At 39.1% G+C, this 23,539-nt stretch overlaps 1 protein-coding gene across 1 annotated transcript in view; it reads right to left on the bottom strand.

The window, feature by feature from the left end:
- DCBLD2 (discoidin, CUB and LCCL domain containing 2) overlaps positions 1–23,539 on the bottom strand; it is a gene marked incomplete in the record, with an annotated part of 427,429 nt that overhangs the window by 116,226 nt on the left and 287,664 nt on the right. The window contains 1 exon segment of the mRNA XM_053705206.1: positions 23,260–23,384. Coding sequence (XP_053561181.1) covers positions 23,260–23,384 — 125 coding nt within the window.

Here is a 23,539-nt window from a genome sequence, read left to right as displayed (position 1 = left end):
TTTTGTTTATATACAGAAATTTATCCAGACTGTTTTTAAATGTATCTATGGTATTGGCATTCACTACCTCCTTTGGTAATGAGTTCCACAATTTTATTGCTCTTATAGTAGAATGAGCTGTAATCCTTTGAGGCAGAGTTTTACCCGACTCGACATAAGCATGATGAATCAAAGATTTTAACCAAGATGCCAAAGAAATGGCAGAAGCCTTCTGACCTTTCCTAGAACCGGAAAAGATAACAAATAGACTAGAAGTCTTTCGGAAATCCATAGTAGCTTCAACATAATATTTCAAAGCTCTAACTACATCCAAAGAATGCAACAACTTTTCCTTAGAATTCTTAGGATTAGGACACAATGAAGGAACTACAATTTCTCTACTAATGTTGATAGAATTCACAACCTTAGGTAAAAATTTAAAAGAAGTTCGCAACACCGCCTTATCCTGATGAAAAATCAGAAAAAGAGACTCATAAGAAAGAGCAGATAATTCAGAAACTCTTCTAGCAGAAGAGATGGCCAAAAGAAACAAAACTTTCCAAGAAAGTAATTTAATGTCCAGCGAATGCATAGGTTCAAACAGAGGAGCTTGAAGAGCCCCCAGAACCAAATTCAAACTCCAAGGAGGAGAAATTGACTTAACAGGTTTTATACGAACCAAAGCTTGAACAAAACAATGAATATCAGGAAGACTAGCAATCTTTCTGTGAAAAAGAACAGAAAGAGCAGAGATTTGTCCTTTCAAGGAACTTGCAGACAAACCTTTATCCAAACCATCCTGAAGAAACTGTAAAATTCTAAGAATTCTAAAAGAATGCCAAGAAAAATGATGAGAACACCAAGAAATGTAAATCTTCCAGACTCGATAATATATCTTCCTAGATACAGTTTTACGAGCCTGTAACATAGTATTAATCACAGAGTCAGAGAAACCTCTATGACTAAGAATCAAGCGTTCAATCTCCATACCTTCAAATTTAAGGATTTGAGATCCTGATGGAAAAAAGGACCTTGCGATAGGAGGTCTGGTCTTAACGGAAGAGTCCACGGTTGGCAAGTGGCCATCTGGACAAGATCCGCATACCAAAACCTGTGAGGCCATGCTGGAGCCACCAGCAGAGCAAACGAGCACTCCTTTAGAATCTTGGAAATCACTCTTGGAAGAAGAACTAGAGGCGGAAAGATATAGGCAGGATGATACTTCCAAGGAAGTGACAATGCATCCACTGCCTCCGCTTGAGGATCCCTGGATCTGGACAGATACCTGGGAAGCTTCTTGTTTAGATGAGAAGCCATCAGATCTATTTCTGGAAGTGCACACATTTGAACAATCTGAAGAAATACCTCTGGGTGAAGAGACCATTCGCCCGGATGTAACGTTTGGCGACTGAGATAATCCGCTTCCCAATTGTCTATACCTGGGATATGAACCGCAGAAATTAGACAGGAGCTGGATTCCGCCCATACCAGTATTCGAGATACTTCTTTCATAGCCAGAGGACTGTGAGTCCCTCCTTGATGATTGACATATGCCACGGTTGTGACATTGTCCGTCTGAAAACAAATGAACGACTCTCTCTTTAGAAGAGGCCATGACTGAAGAGCTCTGAAAATTGCACGGAGTTCCAAAATGTTGACTGGTAATCTCACCTCCTGAGATTCCCAAACCCCTTGTGCTGTCAGAGACCCCCAAACAGCTCCCCAACCTGTGAGACTTGCATCTGTTGAAATCACAGTCCAGGTCGGAAGAACAAAAGAAGCCCCCTGAACTAAACGATGGTGGTCTGTCCACCACGTCAGAGAGTGTCGTACAATCGGTTTTAAAGATATTAATTGAGATATCTTTGTATAATCCCTGCACCACTGATTCAGCATACAGAACTGAAGAGGTCGCATGTGAAAACGAGCAAAGGGGATCGCGTCCGATGCAGCAGTCATAAGACCTAGAATTTCCATGCATAAGGCTACCGAAGGGAATGATTGAGACTGAAGGTTTTGACAAGCTGAAACCAATTTTAGACGTCTCTTGTCTGTCAGAGACAGAGTCATGGACACTGAATCTATCTGGAAACCTAAAAAGGTTACCCTTGTCTGAGGAATCAATGAACTTTTTGGTAAATTGATCCTCCAACCATGTTCTCGAAGAAACAATACAAGTCGATTCGTATGAGATTCTGCTAAATGTGAAGACTGAGCAAGTACCAAGATATCGTCCAAATAAGGAAATACCACAATACCCTGTTCTCTGATTACAGAGAGAAGGGCACCGAGAACCTTTGTAAAAATCCTTGGAGGTGTTGCTAGGCCAAACGGCAGAGCCACAAACTGGTAATGCTTGTCTAGGAAAGAGAATCTCAGAAACTGATAGTGATCTGGATGAATCGGAATATGCAGATATGCATCCTGTAAATCTATTGTGGACATATAATGCCCTTGCTGAACAAAAGGCAGAATAGTCCTTATAGTTACCATTTTGAATGTTGGTATCCTTACATAATGATTCAATATTTTTAAATCCAGAACTGGTCTGAAGGAATTCTCCTTCTTTGGTACAATGAAAAGATTTGAGTAAAACCCCAGCCCCTGTTCCAGAACTGGAACTGGCATAATTACTCCAGCCAACTCTAGATCTGAAACACATATCAGAAATGCTTGAGCCTTCACTGGATTTACTGGGACACGGGAAAGAAAAAATCTTCTTGCAGTAGGCCTTATCTTGAAGCCTATTCTGTACCCTTGTGAAACAATGTTCTGAATCCAAAGATTGTGAATCGAATTGATCCAAATTTCTTTGAAAAATCATAATCTGCCCCCTACCAGCTGAGCTGGAATGAGGGCCGCACCTTCATGTTGACTTGGGAGCTGGCTTTGGCTTTCTAAAAGGCTTGGATTTATTCCAGACTGGAGATGGTTTCCAAACTGATACTGCTCCTGTAGGGGAAGGATCAGGCTTTTGTTCCTTATTGTGACGAAAGGAACGAAAACGATTAGTAGACCTAAATTTACCTTTAGATTTTTTATCCTGTGGTAAAAAAGTTCCTTTCCCCCCAGTAACAGTTGAAATAATAGAATCCAACTGTGAACCAAATAATTTATTACCCTGGAAAGAAAGGGAAAGCAAAGTTGACTTAGAAGGCATATCAGCATTCCAAGTTTTAAGCCATAAAGCTCTTCTAGCTAAAATAGCTAGAGACACATACCTGACATCAACCCTATTGATATCAAAGATGGCATCACAAATAAAATTATTAGCATGTTGAAGAAGATTAACAATGCTATGAGAATTATGATCTGTTACTTGTTGCGCTAAAGCTTCCAACCAAAAAGTTGAAGCTGCAGCAACATCCGCTAAAGATATAGCAGGTCTAAGAAGATTACCTGAACATAAGTAAGCTTTTCTTAGAAAGGATTCAATTTTCCTATCTAAAGGATCCTTAAAGGAAGTACTATCTGCCGTAGGAATAGTAGTACGTTTACCAAGAGTCGAGATAGCGCCATCAACCTTAGGGATTTTGTCCCAAAACTCTAATCTGTCAGATGGCACAGGATATAATTGCTTAAAACGTTTAGGAGTGAATGAATTACCCAAATTATTCCATTCCCTGGAAATTACTTCAGAAATAGCATCAGGGACAGGAAAAACTTTTGGAATGACTACAGGAGATTTAAAAACCTTATTTAAACGTTTAGATTTAGTATCAAGAGGACCAGATTCCTCTATCTCTAATGCAATTAAGACTTCTTTAAGTAAAGAACGAATAAATTCCATTTTGAATAAATATGAAGATTTATCAGCATCAACCTCTGAAACTGAATCCTCTGAACCAGAGGAAACATTATCAGAATCAGAATGATGATGTTCATTTAAAAATTCATCTGAAAAATGAGAAGTTTTAAAAGACCTTTTACGCTTACTAGAAGGAGGAATAACAGACATAGCCTTCTTAATGGATTTAGAAACAAAATCTCTTATGTTAACAGGAACACTCTGAGTATTAGATGTTGATGGAACAGCAACAGGTAATGTAACATTACTAAAGGAAATATTATCTGCATTAACAAGTTTGTCATGACATTCATTACAAACAACAGCTGGAGGAACAGATACCACAAGTTTACAGCAAATACACTTAACTTTGGTAGATCCAACATCAGGCAGCGATTTTCCAGAAGTATCTTCTGATTCAGGGTCAATCTGAGACATCTTGCAATATGTAATAGAAAAAACAACATATAAAGCAAAATTGATCAAATTCCTTAAATGACAGTTTCAGGAATGGGAAAAAATGCCAGTGAACAAGCTTCTAGCAACCAGAAGCAAATAAACAATGAGACTTAAATAATGTGGAGACAATAATGACGCCCATATTTTTTAGCGCCAAAAAAGACGCCCACATTATTTGGCGCCTAAATGCTTTTAGCGCAAAAAATGACGCCACATCCGGTAACGCCGACACTTTTGGCGCAAAAACGTCAAAAATGACGCAACTTCTGGTGACAAAAACGACGCCGGAAATAACAAAGAATTTTTTGCGCCAAAAACGTCCACGTCAAGAATGACGCAATAAAATGAAGCATTTTCAGCCCCCGCGAGCCTAACAGCCCACAGGGAAAAAAGTCAAATTTTAAGGTAAGAAAAAAATGATTATTCAAATGCATTATCCCAAATAATGAAACTGACTGTCTGAAATAAGGAATATTGAACATCCTGAATCAAGGCAAATAAATGTTTAAACACAAATATTTAGAACTTTATATAAAAGTGCCCAACCATAGCTTAGAGTGTCACAAAAATAAGACTTACTTACCCCAGGACACTCATCTACATGTAGTAGAAAGCCAAACCAGTACTGAAACGAGAATCAGTAGAGGTAATGGTATATATAAGAGTATATCGTCGATCTGAAAAGGGAGGTAAGAGATGAATCTCTACGACCGATAACAGAGAACCTATGAAATAGACCCCGTAGAAGGAGATCATTGAATTCAAATAGGCAATACTCTCTTCACATCCCTCTGACATTCAATGCATGCTGAGAGGAAAACCGGGCTCCAACCTGCTGCGGAACGCATATCAACGTAGAATCTAGCACAAACTTACTTCACCACCTCCACAGGAGGCAAAGTTTGTAAAACTGATTTGTGGGTGTGGTGAGGGGTGTATTTATAGGCATTTTGAGGTTTGGGAAACTTTGCCCCTCCTGGTAGGAATGTATATCCCATACGTCACTAGCTCATGGACTCTTGCTAATTACATGAAAGAAATACAAACATACCATTATAGCAATGTATATCCCTGTAGAACAACGTTTACAATATCAGGTTACAGTGGGTTAACAGTAATCCAGCACGAGATTCATGTTACAAAGTCACATTTAGCATGGAAAAAAATAAGTCACCATTATTATTATTATTATTCTTTATTTATAAAGCGCCAACAGATTCCGCAGCGCTGTTCATAGGTAACAAAGATAAAAGGACAGTACAATATGAGACACCAGACAAAATTTAACAAACAAATACAGGAGGAATTGGGAGCCCTGTTCCCGTGGGAACTTACAATCTAAATGGGTAGGAGGGTGAGAAACAGGAGGTGGGGACTGCAAAGGTGGGAGTGATGTTAGTGTGAAGTTAGATGAGGGCAACTATTAGGCAAGTGGAATTCATTAGTTACTGATTTGGTTATAGGCTTCCCTGAACAAGAAGGTCTTTAGGGAGCGTTTAAAGGAGGAGAGGTTGGGGGAAAGTCTGACAGCACGAGGAAGTGCGTTCCAGAGGGTTGGTGCCGCACGAGAGAAGTCCTGTAGTCTAGCATGAGAGGAGGTGATGGTAGAAGAGGCAAGGAGTAGATCGTTGTTGGATCTTAGGGGACGGGCTGGAGTATATTTGTTGATGAGTGAGGACAGGTATGGGGGGGCTGCATTGGTAAGGGCTTTGTAGGTCAAAGTGAGAATTTTGAATTTAATTCTGCTGTGAATGGGGAGCCAGTGAAGGGACTCACAGAGGGGTGCGGCAGATACAGAGCGTCGGGAGAGGTGGATTAGCCTAGCAGAGGCATTTAGGATGGATTGAAGGGGGGAGAGGCGGGAGAGAGGAAGGCCAGTTAGTAGGTTGTTACAGTAGTCAAGCCGGGAAATTACTAGGGAATGGATTAGCTGTTTAGTAGTTTCAGCGCTCAGAAAAGGACGGATTTTGGAGATATTGCGTAGGTGGTTGCGACAGGATGAAGAGAGCGATTGGATGTGGGGTATGAAGGACAGATTGGAGTCAAGTGTAACTCCAAGGCAGCGGACTTGGGGTGATGGGGAGATAGTGGTGTCGCCGACAGTGATAGTAAAGTTAGAAACTGGAGTAGAATTAGTTGGGGGGATTAGAAGAAGCTCAGTCTTGGACATGTTGATTTTTAGGTGGTGAGAGGCCATCCAGGAAGAAATGCCAGATAAGCAGCTGCTGATGTGGGAAAGGACAGACGGAGAGAGTGCAGGAGTGGATAGGTAGATCTGAGTATCATCAGCATAGAGGTGATAGTTGAAGCCATAGCTACTAATAAGTTGACCCAGCGAGGAAGTATAAATAGAGAAGAGTAGAGGGCCTAGAACAGAGCCTTGAGGTACTCCAACAGACAGAGGCAGTGGAGAGGATGAGTCACCAGCAAATGAGACAGAAAAGGATCTATTAGAGATATAAGAGTGGATCCAGGAGAGGGCAATGTCACAGAGTCCAAGGGAGCTGAGAGTCCATAAGAGGAGGGGATGGTCAACAGTGTCAAAGGCAGCAGACAGGTCAAGTAAGATAAGTATAGAATAGTGGCCATTGTTTTTAGCAGAAAGAAGATCGTTCGTAACCTTGGTGAGGGCAGTCTCAGTTGAGTGTTGGGGACGGAAGCCAGATTGCAGGGGGTCAAGCAGTGAGTTGGAGGATAGGAAGTGTGTTAGGCGATCGAAAACTAGTTTTTCTAGGACTTTAGAAGCTAGCGGAAGTAACCTATCCCTAATTTACAGCTAGCTGGTTTATCATATGAGTCTGTTTACGTCCATAGTTGTGGTTATTACACAGTCACCATATCACATATTGCTTAAGTAAGTGTTACACAGAATTGGAGAATCATAGTAGATCTATGCCACTGTTATTGTAATCGCATCATATTTATCAGGTCTTATCAGATCTTTATTACTACTGATAATAATAGCTGTCACCTCCGTATAGGATCATACCTTGTGTTAAAATGCCAGTATCCCCAGTCCGATTTGTTAGTTGTGGTCTGCCAAATAGATATATGTGTTGCTGTCAAGTGCCAAGTTATGTATCTCGGAGACGCTGAGCAGTGAACTCCGGCGTCTGTAGTGTGATTCCTCAAACCGCATGGCTAATTAGCATATGCGGCTGACGTCACCCGGCTTGCGATTCTGTTTGTAGTCATGGTAACCGCGGTGCGTTATACAACTTCAAGCCACGACCGTATTATCAGAGTGGTGTGAGCAAATTAGTTAGTGTTAAGTGGCCATGCTGCAATAAAGCACTAGATCACCCAATATCATCTAAAAGGGAGGCCGTATCAAATGTAAAAGGGCAAGGTATTAAGGCTTACTCCGGTAGGGAATAATTTACCTACTGCACAACTTATAATGCATAGTTAAAGTGTTTTGTCACCTATTCAGCTATTGGGGGATAGTTGCTAAGGACCTAGTAGCCATCCCTTGTCAGGTTACAGCAGCTGTAGTAGCAAATGGGTCATATGAGAAAAACAAAAATACAAATAAAGATAACACTAAATATAAATACAAATAACACTTCCACTAGAAGCAACACAACATATTTACGGTCCAACACATTATGATATCCCACATATCTCATCAAATAAGGTAGCATATCGCATTATTTCTTAAGTTTTAAGTATATATCCGACAAAGACTAACACAATGAGTATATATCTCAGGATACTTGTTAGCATAACATTTGTATAACAGTATTAACTCCTTGTGTCTGGACACCATTGTGTCCATATAGCTGAACCTCAAAAAGTATCATTGGTTCACTATTTATAATTGGCAATCAAGGAAGGACATGTAATCTAGTTTAGTTCTAGTCCATACATAAGTCATTACAAGGTGCTGACTCCTTTTTTAAGGTGGTGGTATAGTGGTCACAGAACTTCATTCATTCTGGTGACAGATGACTCCATGACAAAATCAGAGTTATGTTCATATTGAGTTCGGGGAGGTGTCACGGTACCCTAACATTATCTAAGTGCCCCCCATTCTAATGTTTAATTTTCTTGTTTTCATACGTGTAAGCCACCTCTGGAAAGGCCAAATAGAGACTCATGAGTGGTAAGTAGGCCCAATCTAGTGTGTATCACATTATGTAACATGAAACACACTGGTTGGTATTCCAACCCTCATGTCTAGTCAAGATCGAGGCGGTCCATCTTAGTGTGTATCCCAGAGCAACAAGTGACTATCCTTGGTTGGATATCAAGCTCTATCATGTGTCCCACTATAGCGGGTGATTCACCACGGGTGAATCATCACAAGTATGGGATCAGTGGTATTTAACCACTCCACACTGCTATCAGAGGAAGCAATGCCAATCATTATACATATTTAGGCCCTTAGGATGTAGGGTACCAAGTCTGTGTATCCACCTCGTTTCCCTCTGAAGTAAGGCTTTGTCCCTGTCACCTCCTTGTTTAAGTGGTGGAACGTGGTCAATCAGGACGAATCTTAGGTCCGTCACCTTATGTTTGGCCTAACATAAGGTGACGGACCTAAGATTCGTCCTGATTGACCACGTTCCACCACTTAAACAAGGAGGTGACAGGGACAAAGCCTTACTTCAGAGGGAAACGAGGTGGATACACAGACTTGGTACCCTACATCCTAAGGGCCTAAATATGTCTAATGATTGGCATTGCTTCCTCTGATAGCAGTGTGGAGTGGTTAAATACCACTGATCCCATACTTGTGATGATTCACCCGTGGTGAATCACCCGCTATAGTGGGACACATGATAGAGCTTGATATCCAACCAAGGATAGTCACTTGTTGCTCTGGGATACACACTAAGATGGACCGCCTCGATCTTGACTAGACATGAGGGTTGGAATACTAACCAGTGTGTTTCATGTTACATAATGTGATACACACTAGATTGGGCCTACTTACCACTCATGAGTCTCTATTTGGCCTTTCCAGAGGTGGCTTACACGTATGAAAACAAGAAAATTAAACATTAGAATGGAGGGCACTTAGATAATGTTAGGGTACCGTGACACCTCCCCAAACTCAATATGAACATAACTCTGATTTTGTCATGGAGTCATCTGTCACCAGAATGAATGAAGTTCTGTGACCACTATACCACCACCTTAAAAAAGGAGTCAGCACCTTGTAATGACTTATGTATGGACTAGAACTAAACTAGATTACATGTCCTTCCTTGATTGCCAATTATAAATAGTGAACCAATGATACTTTTTGAGGTTCAGCTATATGGACACAATGGTGTCCAGACACAAGGGGTTAATACTGTTATACAAATGTTATGCTAACAAGTATCCTGAGATATATACTCATTGTGTTAGTCTTTGTCGGATATATACTTAAAACTTAAGAAATAATGCGATATGCTACCTTATTTGATGAGATATGTGGGATATCATAATGTGTTGGACCGTAAATATGTTGTGTTGCTTCTAGTGGAAGTGTTATTTGTATTTATATTTAGTTTTATCTTTATTTGTATTTTTGTTTTTCTCATATGACCCATTTGCTACTACAGCTGCTGTAACCAGACAAGGGATGGCTACTAGGTCCTTAGCAACTATCCCCCAATAGCTGAATAGGTGACAAAACACTTTAACTATGCATTATAAGTTGTGCAGTAGGTAAATTATTCCCTACCGGAGTAAGCCTTAATACCTTGCCCTTTTACATTTGATACGGCCTCCCTTTTAGATGATATTGGGTGATCTAGTGCTTTATTGCAGCATGGCCACTTAACACTAACTAATTTGCTCACACCACTCTGATAATACAGTCGTGGCTTGAAGTTGTATAACGCACCGCGGTTACCATGACTACAAACAGAATCGCAAGCCAGGTGACGTCAGCCGCATATGTTAATTAGCCATGCGGTTTGAGGAATCACACTACAGACGCCAGAGTTCACTGCTCAGCGTCTCCGAGATACATAACTTGGCACTTGACAGCAACACATATATCTATTTGGCAGACCACAACTAACAAATCGGACTGGGGATACTAGCATTTTAACACAAGGTATGATCCTATACAGAGGTGACAGCTATTATTATCAGTAGTAATAAAGATCTGATAAGACCTGATAAATATGATGCGATTACAATAACAGTGGCATAGATCTACTATGATTCTCCAATTCTGTGTAACGCTTACTTAAGCAATATGTGATATGGTGACTGTGTAATAACCACAACTATGGACGTAAACAGACTCATATGATAAACCAGCTAGCTGTAAATTAGGGATAGGTTATGGTGACTTATTTTTTTCCATGCTAAATGTGACTTTGTAACATGAATCTCGTGCTGGATTACTGTTAACCCACTGTAACCTGATATTGTAATCGTTGTTCTACAGGGATATACATTGCTATAATGGTATGTTTGTATTTCTGCTCAATATATTTTACTATCTTAGTAGTATGGCAATATTGTTTGGTAGAGGGGGCCATCACCATGACAACCACGGTTTTGGCGCAATTCACACACATGTTGTTAGATGGGTGGGGCTTATTGTATATATAAGGCACTATGTTCACTTGCATGTTTGTTCTGGTCTGAGGAAGGAGTCTGTGGACTCAGAAACGTTCCCACAATAAAATAAGTTTTTATGCTTAAACCCAGTGAGTGCAGTCCTATTTTGAAAATACTATATATATATATATATATATATATATATATATATATATACACACACATATACACACACTAGACCATTGTTAATTAAACTGAAAAATATATTTTTGTATTTAAATGCTATATTATGTATATGAATGATAAAAGATTAGTTTTAAAGAGCAGATAATTTCAATAAGGAATACAAATAAGAAGATACTTACTCCTGCAAGTTACACTTCAGTGATTACAGGACAATTAAGCAGTAAAACACTGAGCTACACTCCATCCCACATAACCTACTGCCCTCATAGCTAACATTTGGAGACAACTTAACCCTATGATTGCCAGAAAGGGTTATACTATTGCAGATTTCTCTCTGTTAAAAAGTGTTTTACCTCCAGTGGACTGAGCTTGCCGAGCTGAAGATAAGCAGCAGGCAGAAGGGGGGAGGAATCGTCGTGAGATTTTGCTGTGCTTACTGCTAGAGTGCAGCTTCCTATGATCTCCATGTGCTGTGCTCTGACAGGCAGACACCGGCAATTAAAGTAAACAAAATACAGAGCAGAGGTGTACATCCGGTCTCCAGGCAGACTAAATCTGACAGACCAGATGGATTCAAGATAAAAAAAAAATTAAACTTTCTCCTCTCTAGCTGCACTGTGTTAAATAAATCTTAACACAGTGCAGATTTGTTTGAAGAGTCCTGCACTTTCAGTGATGGCATCGCAGATCGCACTATGTTCTGCCTTTGGGGCTCCAGACATGTACACACTACCTATCTAGATTTATTTCATGTAATTGGCAAGAGTCCATGAGCTAGTGACGTATGGGATATACAATCCTACAAGGAGGAGCAAAGTTTCCCAAACCTCAAAATGCCTATAAATACACCCCTCACCACACCCACAATTCAGTTTTACAAACTTTCCCTCCCTATGAAGGTGGTGAAGTAAGTTTGTGCTTGATTTTCTTCTGTGATATGCTCTTCTCAGCATTTTGAAGCCCAATTCCTCTCTGAGTACAGTGAATGTTAGAGGGATGTGGAGGGAGTATCACCTATTGATCCTATGGTTTTCCTCACGGGAAATCTTTTCATAGGTTCTCTGTTATCGGTCGTAGAGATTCATCTTACCTCCCTTTTCAGATTGACGTTATACTCTTATATTCCATTACCTCTACTGATAACTGTTTCAGTACTGGTTTGGCTATCTGCTATATGTGGATGGGTGTCTTTCGGTAAGTAGGTTTTCATTATTTAAGACACTGTTAGCTATGGTTTGGCACTTTATGTATTAATATAAAGTTTTAAATATATGTATTGTACTTATATTTGCCATGAGTTAGGTTTATGTATATTTCCTTTTGCAGACTATCAGTTTCAAAATTGGGAAACATATTTAGGAAGTTATTTTTTCTTACCTGGGGTATAGTCTTTTCTTCAAATTGACTGCTTTTTCATTCATTTTCACGGGCAAAATTAAGCTCCCGAGGTCGCAAAATGCTGATATTTATTGCATCATTCTTGGCGCAATAATTTTTTTCGCGCAAAGGTATGTTCGGTGACGCAAATTTGTCATTTCTGGCGTCTTAGTTGACGCCAGGTTTCCTTGCACAAGGTTGCGTCTGCCATGACGCGAGTTGCGTCATTTCCGGATGTTGTTAGCATCAAATAATTTCATTTTGTGTTGTGCCTCATACTTGGTGCCAAATAATTTAATTCTTTAAACCCCACTTTCTATATGCCTCTTGCCTTTTTTTATGCTCCGAGGGCTATGCTGTTTGCATTTTTTTCCCATTCCTGAAACTGTCATATAAGGAAATTGATAATTTTGCTTTATATGTTGTTTTTTTCTCTTACATTTGCAAGATGTCTCAATCTGAGCCTGTCTCAGAAACCACTGTTGGAACGCTGCTGCCTGATAACAGTTCTACCAAAGTTAATTGTATCTGTTGTAAGTTAGCGGAGATTATATCTCCAGCTGTATGTAGTATGTCATGTAACAGTTGTCATGATAAGCTTTTACATGCAGAGAATGTATCCATCAGTACTAGTACAATGCTTGTTGTTCCTTCAACATCTAATGTACATGATATCCCTGTGAATATAAAAGATTTTATTGCTGATGCGATTCAGAAGGCTTTGTCTGCTATTCCGCCATCTAATAAAACGTAAAAGGTCTTTTAAAACTTCTCATAAGGTTGATGAAATTTCAAATGACCGATGACATACTGAATTATCCTCCTCTGATGAGGATCTATCTGGTTCAGAAGATCCTACCTCAGATATTGACACTGACAAATCTACTTATCTCTTTAAGATGGAAACTAATCCTCTTGATACTAAAACTAGTAAATGTTTAAATTCTGTTTATAAACCTCCTGTGGTTACTCCAGAGGTTTTTCCAGTTCCTGATGCTATTTCTGATATGGATTCAATGGAATGGAATAGGCCTGGTATTTCTTTTATTCCTTCATCTAGGTTTAAAAAGTTGTATCCTTTGCCAGCAGCTAGATAGGAGTTTTGGGAAAAAATCCCCAAAGCTGATGGGGGTATTTCTACTCTTGCCAAACGTACTACTATTATTCCTATGGAAGATAGTACTTCTTTTAAAGACCCTTTTAGATCGGAAACTTGAATCTTATCTAAGGAAAGCTTATTTATTTTCTGGCTACATTCTTAGGCCTGCTATATCCATTGCTGATGTTGCAGCTGCATCAACTTTTTGGTTGGAAAGCTTAGCGCATTGTCTAGCATTGTTCGATTTGTCTAGCATTGTTCGCTTGCTTCAACATGCTAATCATTTTATCTTTGATGCTATTTTTTACATCATCAATATTGATGTTAAATCTATCACCTAGAGTTTTGCGTTAGAAGGGTTGCGTTAGCTACGCGTGTTTTTTCCCCCCGCACCTTTTAAACAACGCTGGTATTTAGAGTCCTCTGAAGGGCTGCGCTAGGCTCCAAAAAGGGAGCGTAGAGCATAATTTACCGCCACTGCAACTCTAAATACCAGCGTTGCTTACGGACGCGGCCAGCTTCAAAAACGTGCTCGTGCACGATATCCCCATAGGAAACAATGGGGCAGTTTGAGCTGAAAAAATACCTAACACCTGCAAAAAAGCAGCGTTCAGCTCCTAACGCAGCCCCATTGTTTCCTATGAGGAAACACTTCCTAAGTCTGCACCTAACATGAACCCTGAGTCTAAACACCCCTAACCTGCCGCCCCCGCTATCGCTGACCCCTGCATATTATTATTAACCCCTAATCTGCCGCTCTGTACACCGCCGCAACCTACATTATAGCTATGTACCCCTAATCTGCTGCCCCTAACATCGCCGACCCCTATATTATAATAATTAACCCATAATTGGCCCTCCCTAACATCGCCGACACCTAACTTCAAATATTAACCCCTAATCTGCCGACCGGACCTCGCCGCTACTATAATAAATGTATTAACCCCTAAAGCTAAGTCTAACCCTAACATTAACACCCCCCTAAGTTAAAATTAATTTAAATATAACAAAATAAAATAAATCTTATTAAATAAATTAATCCTATTTAAAGCTAAATACTTACCTGTAAAATAAACCCTAATATAGCTACAATATAAATAATAATTATATTGTAGCTATTTTAGCATTTATATTTATTTTACAGGCAACTTTGTATTTATTTTAACTAGGTACAATAGCTATTAAATAGTTAATAACTATTTAATAGCTACCTAGTTAAAATGATTACAAAATTACCTGTAAAATAAATCCTAACCTAAGTTACAATTAAACCTAACACTACACTATCAATAAATTAACTAAACTACCTACAATTATCTACAATTAAATCAACTAAACTAAATTACAAAAACAAACAAACACTAAATTACAAAAAATAAAAAAAGATTACTTGAATTTTAAACTAATTACACCTACTCTAAGCCCCCTAAAAAAATAACAAAGCCCCCCAAAATAAAAAAATGCCCTACCCTATTCTAAAATAAAAATTTTACAGCTCTTTTACCTTACCAGCCCTTAAAAGGGCCTTTTGCGGGACATGCCCCAAAGAAAACAGCTCTTTTGCATTTAAAAAAAAACGAACAATACCCCCCCCCCAACATTACAACCCACCACCCACATACCCCTAATCTAACCCAAACACCCCTTAAAAAACCTAACACTAAGCCCCTGAAGATCTCCCTAACTTATCTTCACCACGCCGGGTATCACCGATCCATCCAGAAGAGGGTCCGAAGTCTTCATCCGATCCGGCAAGAAGAGGTCCAGAAGAGGGTCCAAAGTCTTCATCCTATCCGGCAAGAAGAGGACATCCGGACCGGTAAACATGTTCATCCAGGCGGCGTCTTCTATCTTCATCCATCCGGCGCGGGACCATCTTGAAACAGCCGACGCGGATCCATCCTCTTCTTCCGGCGAATCCCGCCGAATGAAGGTTCCTTTAAGTGACGTCATCCAAGATGGCGTCCCTCGAATTCCAATTGGCTGATAGGATTCTATCAGCCAATCGGAATTAAGGTAGGAAAAATCTGATTGGCTGATTGAATCAGCCAATCAGATTCAAGTTCAATCCGACTGGCTGATTGGATCAGCCAATCGGATTGAGCTCGCATTCTATTGGCTGTTCCGATCATGAACATGTCTACCGGTCCGGATGTCCTCTTCTTGCCGGATAGGATGAAGACTTCGGACCCTCTTCTGGACCTCTTCTTGCCGGATAGGATGAAGACTTCGGACCCTCTTCTGGACGGATCGGTGATACCCGGCGTGGTGAAGATAAGGTAGGGAGATCTTCAGGGACTTAGTGTTAGGTTTTTTTAAGGGGTGTTTGGGTTAGATTAGGGGTATGTGGGTTGTAATGTTGGGGGGGTATTGTATGTTTTTTTTAAATGCAAAAGAGCTGTTTTCTTTGGGGCATGACCCGCAAAAGGCCCTTTTAAGGGCTGGTAAGGTAAAAGAGCTGTTAACTTTTTATTTTAGAATAGGGTAGGGAATTTTTTTATTTTGGGGGGCTTTGCTATTTTTTAGGGGGCTTAGAGTAGGTGTAATTAGTTTAAAATTCAAGTAATTTTTTTGTAATTTAGTGGTTTTTTTTGTAATTTAATTTAGTTGATTTAATTGTAAATAATTGTAGGTAGTTTAGTTAATTAATTTCTTGATAGTGTAGTGTTAGGTTTAATTGTAACTTAGGTTAGGATTTATTTTACAGGTACTTTTGTAATTATTTTAACTAGGTAGCTATTAAATGGTACAATAGCTATTAAATAGTTAATAACTGAGTTAAAATAAATACAAAGTTGCTTGTAAAATAAAAATAAATCCTAAAATAGCTACAATATAATTATTATTTATATTGTAGCTATATTAGGGTTTATTTTACAGGTAAGTATTTAGCTTTAAATAGAATTAATTTATATAATAAGAGTTAATTTATTTCGTTAGATTTAAATTATATTTAACTTAGGGGGGTGTTAGTGTTAGACTTAGCATTAGGGCTTAATACATTTATTAGAGTAGCGGCGAGGTCCGGTCGGCAGATTAGGGGTTAATAAGTGTATGTAAGGTAGCGGCGACGTGGGGGGGGGGGGCAGATTAGGGGTTAATAAATATTATGTAGGTGTTGGTGATGTTAGGGGCAGCAGATTAGGGGTACATAGGGATAATGTGGGTTGCGGCGGTGTGCGGTCGGCAGATTAGGGGTTAAAATTTTTTATTAGAGTGGCGGCGATGTGGGGGGACCTCGGTTTAGGGGTACATAGGTAGTTTATGGGTGTTAGTGTACTTTAGAGCACAGTAGCTAAGAGCCTTATGAACCGGCGTTAGCCCATAAAGCTCTTAACTCCTGACTTTTTTCTGCGGCTGGAGTTTTGTCGTTAGAGTTTTAACGCTCACTTCAGCCAAGACTCTAAATACCAGCGTTAGGCCGATCCCATTGAAAAGATAGGATACGCAATTGACGTAAGGGGATCTGCGGTATGGAAAAGTCGCGGCTGGAAAGTGAGCGTTAGACCCTTTCCTGACTGACTCTAAATACCAGCGGGCGGCCAAAACCAGCGTTAGGACCCCTTAACGCTAGTTTTGACGGCTAACGCAGAACTCTAAATCTAGACGTATGTCTTTAGCCATTTTAGCTAGAAGAGCTTTGTGGCTCAAATATTGGAATGCTGACATGGTATCTAAGTCTAGATTACTATATCTTTCTTTCCAAGGTAACAATTTATTTGGTTCTCAGTTGGAGTCAATTATTTCAACTGTCACTGGGGGGGGGGGGTAAATCTAAAGCTTCTAACCGTTTTCTTTCTTTTCGACAGAATAAGGAAAGGAACAGAAAGCCAATCCTTCCCCCAAAGAATCTGGTTCCAATTGGAAACCTTCAAGTTGGAATAAATCCAAGCCTTTTAAGAAACCAAAGCCAGCCCCAAGTCCGCATGAAGGTGCGGCCCTCATTCCAGCTCAGCTGGTGGGGGGCAGATTAAATTTGATCCAAAACATCTGGGCAGATTCTGTCCAAAATCAATGGATTCAGAGTATTGTCTCTCAAGGGTATCGAATAGGTTTCAGAGTAAGACCTCCTGTGAGAAGATTTTTTCTCTCATATGTTCCAGCATATCCAGTGATCATACCAGTTCCGTTTCAGGAATAGTGTCTGGGGTTTTATTCAAATCTATTCATTGTCCCAAAAAAAGAAAAAATTATTTCAGGCCAGTTCTGGATCTGAAAATTTTGAATCATTTTCAGTGGCTATGTGCATGGAAGTTTTACGTCTCATGACTGCAGCATCAGACGCGATCCCCTTTACTCGTTTTTTCTGTCGACAGAATAAGGAACAGAAAGCCAATCCTTTCCCCAAAGAATCTGGTACCAATTGGAAACCTTCAAGTTGGAATAAATCCAAGCCATTTAAGAAACCAAAGCCAGCCCCCAAGTCTGCATGAAGGTGCGGCCCTCATTCCAGCTCAGCTGGTGGGGCCAGATTAAAATTTTTCCAAGCAATTTGGGCAGATTCTGTCCAAAATCAATGGATTCAGAGTATTGTCTCTCAAGGGTATCGAATAGGATTCAGAGTAAGACCTCCTGTGAGAAGATTTTTTCTCTCACACGTTCCAGCAAATCCAGTGAAGGCTCAGGCTTTTCTGAAGTGTGTTTCAGATCTAGAGCTTTTAGGGGTAATCATACCAGTTCTGTTTCAGGAACAGGGTTTGGGGTTTTATTTAAATCCGTTCATTGTCCCAAAGAAAGAAAATTTATTCAGGCCAGTTCTGGATCTGAAAATGTTGAATCTTTTTGTAAGAGTGCCAACTTTCAAGATGGTGACTATAAGGACTATTCTGCCTTTTGTTCAGCAAGGTCATTATATGTCCACGATAGACTTACAGGATGCATATCTTCATATTCCGATTCATCCAGACCACTATCGGTTTCTGAGATTCTCTTTTCTAGACAAGCATTACCAATTTGTCGCTCTTTCATTTGGCCTAGCGACAGCTCCAAGGATTTTTTTCAAAGGTTCTCGGTGCCCTACTCTCTGTAATCAGAGAACAGGGTATTGCGGCGTTTCCTTATTTGGACGATATCTTGGTACTAGCTCAGTCTTTACATTCTGCCGAATCTCACACGAATCAACTAGTGTTGTGTCTTCAAAGACATGTTTGGAGGATACATTTACAAAGAGTGCCTTGATTCCTCAGACAAGGGTCACCTTTTTCGGTTTCCAGATAGAGACAGAGTCATGGACACAATCTAACAGACAAGAGACAAATAAAATTGGTTTCAGCTTGTCGGAACCTTCAGTCTCAATCATTCCCTTCAGTAGCTATGTGCATGGAAGTTTTAGGTCTCATGAATGCAGCATCAGACGCGATCCCCTATGCTCGTTTTCATATGAGACCTCTCCAGCTTTGTATGCTGAATCAATGGTGCAGGGATTATAAAGATATCACAATTAATATCCTTAAATCCCAATGTTCGACTCTCTCTAACTTGGTGGTTAGATCACCATCGTATAGCTCAAGGGGCCTACCTGGACTGTAATCACAACAGATGCAAGTCTTTCAGGTTGGTGAGCTGTCTAGGGATCTCTGACAGCACAAGGGGTTTGGAAAAAATTTAAAGAGGCGAGGTTACCAATCAATATTTTAGAACTCTGTGCTATTTTCAGGGCTCTTCAGGTTTGGCCTCTGTTGGAGAGAACCATTCATTTGTTTTCAGACAGACAATATCACAACTGTGACATATGTCAATCATCAGGGTGGGACTCACAGTCCCCTAGCTATGAAATAAGTATCTTGGATACTCTCTTGGGCGGAATCCAGCTCTTGTCTAATTTCTGGGGTACATATCCCAGGTGTAGACAATTGGGAAGCGGATTATCTCAGCTGGCAAACTTTACATCCGGGGGAGTGGTCTCTCCATCCAAATGTGTTTTTTCAGATTTTTCAGATGTGGGGTCTTCCAGAAATAGATCTGATGGCTTCCCATCTAAACAAGAAACTTTCCAGGTACTTGTCCAGGTCCAGGGATCCTCAGGCGGAGTCAGTGGATGCGTTAGCAGTTCCTTGGTTTTACTAACCTGCTTATATCTTCCCGCCTCTAGTTCTTCAAAGAGTGATCTCCAAGATCATCATGGAACAATCGTTTGTGTTTCTGGTAGCACCAGCATGGCCTCTCAGATTTTGGTATGCGGGTCCGGATGTCCAGTTACCAACCTTGGCCACTGTCTTTAAGACCAGACCTTCTGTCTCAAGGACCGTTTTTTCAATCAGGATCTCAAATCGCTAAATTTGAAGGTATGGAGATTGAACGCTTAATGCTTAGTCATAGAGGTTTCTCTGACTCAGTGATTGATAATATGTTACAGGCTCGTGAATCAAGTTTGGAAGACTTATATTTCATGGTGTTCTTCTCATAAATTCTCCTGGCATTCTTTTAGAATTTGGATAAAGGTTTGTCTGCAAGTTCCTTAAAGGGACAAATCTCTGTTCTTTCTGTCTTATTTCACAGAAAGATTGCTAAGCTTCCTGATATTCACTGTTTCGTGCAGGCTTTGGTCTGTATCAAGCCTGTCATTAAATCAATCTCTCCTACTTGGAGTCTTAATTTGGGTTTGAAGGCTTTACAGGCTTCCTCCTTTTGATCCTATGCATTCTTTGGATATTAAACTACTTTCTTGGAAAGTGTTGTTCCTTTTGGCTATCTCTTCAGCTAGAAGAGTTTCCGAGTTATATGCTCTTTCCTTTGAGTCTCCTTTTCTGATTTACATCAGGATAATGCAGTTTTGCGGTCTTCATTTAAGTTTTTAACTAAAGTTGTGAATTCTAACAACATTAATAGGGAAATTGTTGTTCCCTCTTTGTGTCTTAATCCTAAGAATTCTTCGGAGAGATCCTTACATTCTCTGGATGTTGTAAGAGCTTTGAAATATTATGTTGAAGCTACTAAAGATTTCAGGAAGACTTCTAGTCTATTTGTTGTCTTTTCTGGTTCTAGGAAAGGTCAGAAAGCTTCTGCCATTTCCTTGGCATCTTGGTTAAAGCTTTTGATTCATCAGGCTTATTTGGAGTCGGGTCAGGCCCCGCCTCAGAGAATCACAGCTCATTCTACTTTAAGAATGAAGCGTCAGTTGATCAGATTTGCAAAGCAGCAACTTAGTCTTCTTTGCATACATCTACTAAATTCTACAGTTTTGATGTATTTGCCTCTTCGGAAGCAGTTTTTGGTAGAAAAGTTCTTCAGGCAGCCGTTTCAGTTTAAATTCCTCTGCTTATGTTTTAAGTTTTTTCTTTTCAATTATGAGAAAAACTTATTTTTTTGGATGTGGATTTAATTTTTTCAGCGGAAAATGGCTGTTTTTATTTTTATCCCTCCCTCTCTAGTGACTATTCTGTGGAGTACCACATCTTGGGTATTACTATCCCATACGTCACTAGCTCATAGACTCTTGCCAATTACATAAAAGAAAACATAATTTATGTAAGAACTTACCTGATAAATTAATTTATTTCATATTGGCAAGAGTCGATGAGAAAATAATAATAAAACAAAAAGTTTGGGTTTCGTGTCCGTTTAAAGGGACAGTTAACAACAGAATTGTTATTGTTTAAAAAGATAGATAATCCCTTTATTACCCATTCCTCAGTTTTGCACAACCAACACAGTTATATTAATACACTTTTTACCTCTATGATTTCCTTGTATCTAAGCATATTCTGATAGCCACCTGATCACATGACATTTTATTTATTATCTATTGACTTGTATTTTAGCCAATTAGTGCAGTGTCTGCCACAAGCCACAGGCGTGATCACAATGTTATCTATATGGCCCACATGAACTAGCTCGCCCCTGTTGTGAAAAGCAAATAAAGCATGTGATAAGAGGTGGCATGTATATGCTTATATTTATAATGCACATTCATATTCGTATAGGTTCACATGCTACAGATAATAAAACCCAGTCTTCTATACCTGTAAGTTATTGGGCAATAAACATGAGCAAACATTTGTTTTTCATTACAAAACAACCTATTTTAATTGATTTGCTCAATATTTATTTATTAACTAAATGACCAAATGAACAAACACACAATTTTGCTTGTTGATATCTAGTAGAGAAAATAAAGTATTGGATATTATATTTGTTCACTCATTAATTTTGTTAATGAACAAATAAAAGGACAAAATATTTCACATATGTTATACAAGCATGTCTCTTGTGCAAACGCATTTCACCGATTTCTACTTTAAAACAATATCCACATCTAAAATACCTTCTATACTAAATGCAATGGTTAAGCATGTTATGCACAGCAACAGTCATAATCCACCTTAAGAGAACACATGGCTGGAGAGTGTGGGTGTAAAAGCTATTGAATGAGAAAAAGACAATCACGCAGTAAAACTACTCCCATCTTTTTGTAGACTGACTAGCCAGCTACAGACTATGTTGCTAAAAGGTATTCTTCCAAAGAAAACAAATGCTACAAGTTAAGATGAAGAAAATGTTTTGTGCATTTTTTCATACAGTAGCTTGAGTAACTGCCTAACAACTATAGTTTAATGTACCTTTAAAGTCTTATATTAATACAGTACTAAAATGCACTAATTCATGAAAGCTTTTTATTATTATATGAATATTCCTTAAGGAGGTGCTTAAAGGGGCTGTTTACCCAAAAATGTTTTCCTCTTTAAATTGTTCCCTATGATCCATTTTACCTGCTGGAGTGTATTAAATTGTTTATAAGTAGCTACTTTGCACCTATTTCAGCATTTGAAATAGCCAATTTAGCCTGTGGTACCCCAACCTATACTGAAAATTTATATACTGGAGTATATGCTATTGACAAGCCTATGTAAACACAGCCAGCAAAATAAATTACACTCTCAGTGGGGTGCAGTATTTTAGTAATAAAATGTTAATTTTCCAGTGTTCTCTCTATGTATTGAGCTTTGGTTTACAAATAGATATAAGATAAGGAAGCATGTGTATGTACATAAGTGATAACATGAGATCTGATATTACTTAAAACTCAACCCATTTCAATAGGCTATGGTTTAAAAGCACAAAACCAGCTAATACATATACACAAATAAACCTGAAAATGCCATTTCTCATACATTTTATACTCTGCAGCTGCCACTGAAAATACATTAATGGAAACACTATTTTATAGTGTACTGCCCCTTTAACTATGCATTTAACCCTGTTGCAAGGTTTAAGGTCATGTAACAGACACTTGCTTCTGTGCTCGCCTTGAGCAGCAGTATGGATATTGGCGGATAAATGAGTATGCGGTTTCTGAAAGACTTTCAATTTCAGATATCTTGTGCAAATAAAGTAAACATTTCTAAGGGCCAGGTGAATATTGTTCCATTTGTCTATGAGAATGCAATGCAGCCAACCAGCAAAATATTAGAATTGGGAATTTAAATATTAATTTCTCTTGGTTCTCAAATATAATAAATAGTTCTGTGCAGTGACACTGGGAGCGGACTAGGAGCAATAAAGGGGACAAGTACACGCAGTTAAAGATTCCTCAAGTTCTTGGAGCAAAAAGCAGTGAGTAAAGTTTCCCCCCAGATGCAAGAAGCAAACACCCACACACTGACATTAGATCACATGATTACTGTGTTTTTTCTCCCTAGTTCACCTGCATCAAGTTGTGATAAATATAAACTGGAATAAGAGGCATAAGGACGACACACTTGTTGTATATATATTAGCATACTAAATTTTGTATTTAAAGCAGTTGTAATACTTGGATTAGTTTGGTACCTTTGGCTTGTCAAACTGATTTTGGATTAAACCAAGTGAGGAAAGATATCACACAAGTTGGATTCAGAAAAAAAAAAAAAAAAAAAGTGTTCACCTTGTCTTGTTCCACGTGAGGTTCTTTGTACACTTTCCATTTGGAACCATCATCACCATATAAAACTTTGTAGGCAGAAACATAGAAGTTATACTTGTGCATATTTGAACCAGTAGTTATGATGCCTATTTAAAAAAAAAAAAAAAAGAAGAAGATATTGATATTAGCAGGTGGGAAGTAACTAACAATATATAATTTTAGAATATAATGTTTCTAACAAACTAAATTAAGGAACCTTAAAGTGATTGTAAAGTTTAATGAATTAGTGCCCAGTATCTAA

This window comes from Bombina bombina, chromosome 3 (assembly GCF_027579735.1).
Source record: "Bombina bombina isolate aBomBom1 chromosome 3, aBomBom1.pri, whole genome shotgun sequence".
Classification (NCBI taxonomy): domain Eukaryota; kingdom Metazoa; phylum Chordata; class Amphibia; order Anura; family Bombinatoridae; genus Bombina; species Bombina bombina.
The sequence above is the reverse complement of the archived record's forward strand: the minus strand, read 5'-3'. Positions and strand labels throughout refer to the sequence as shown.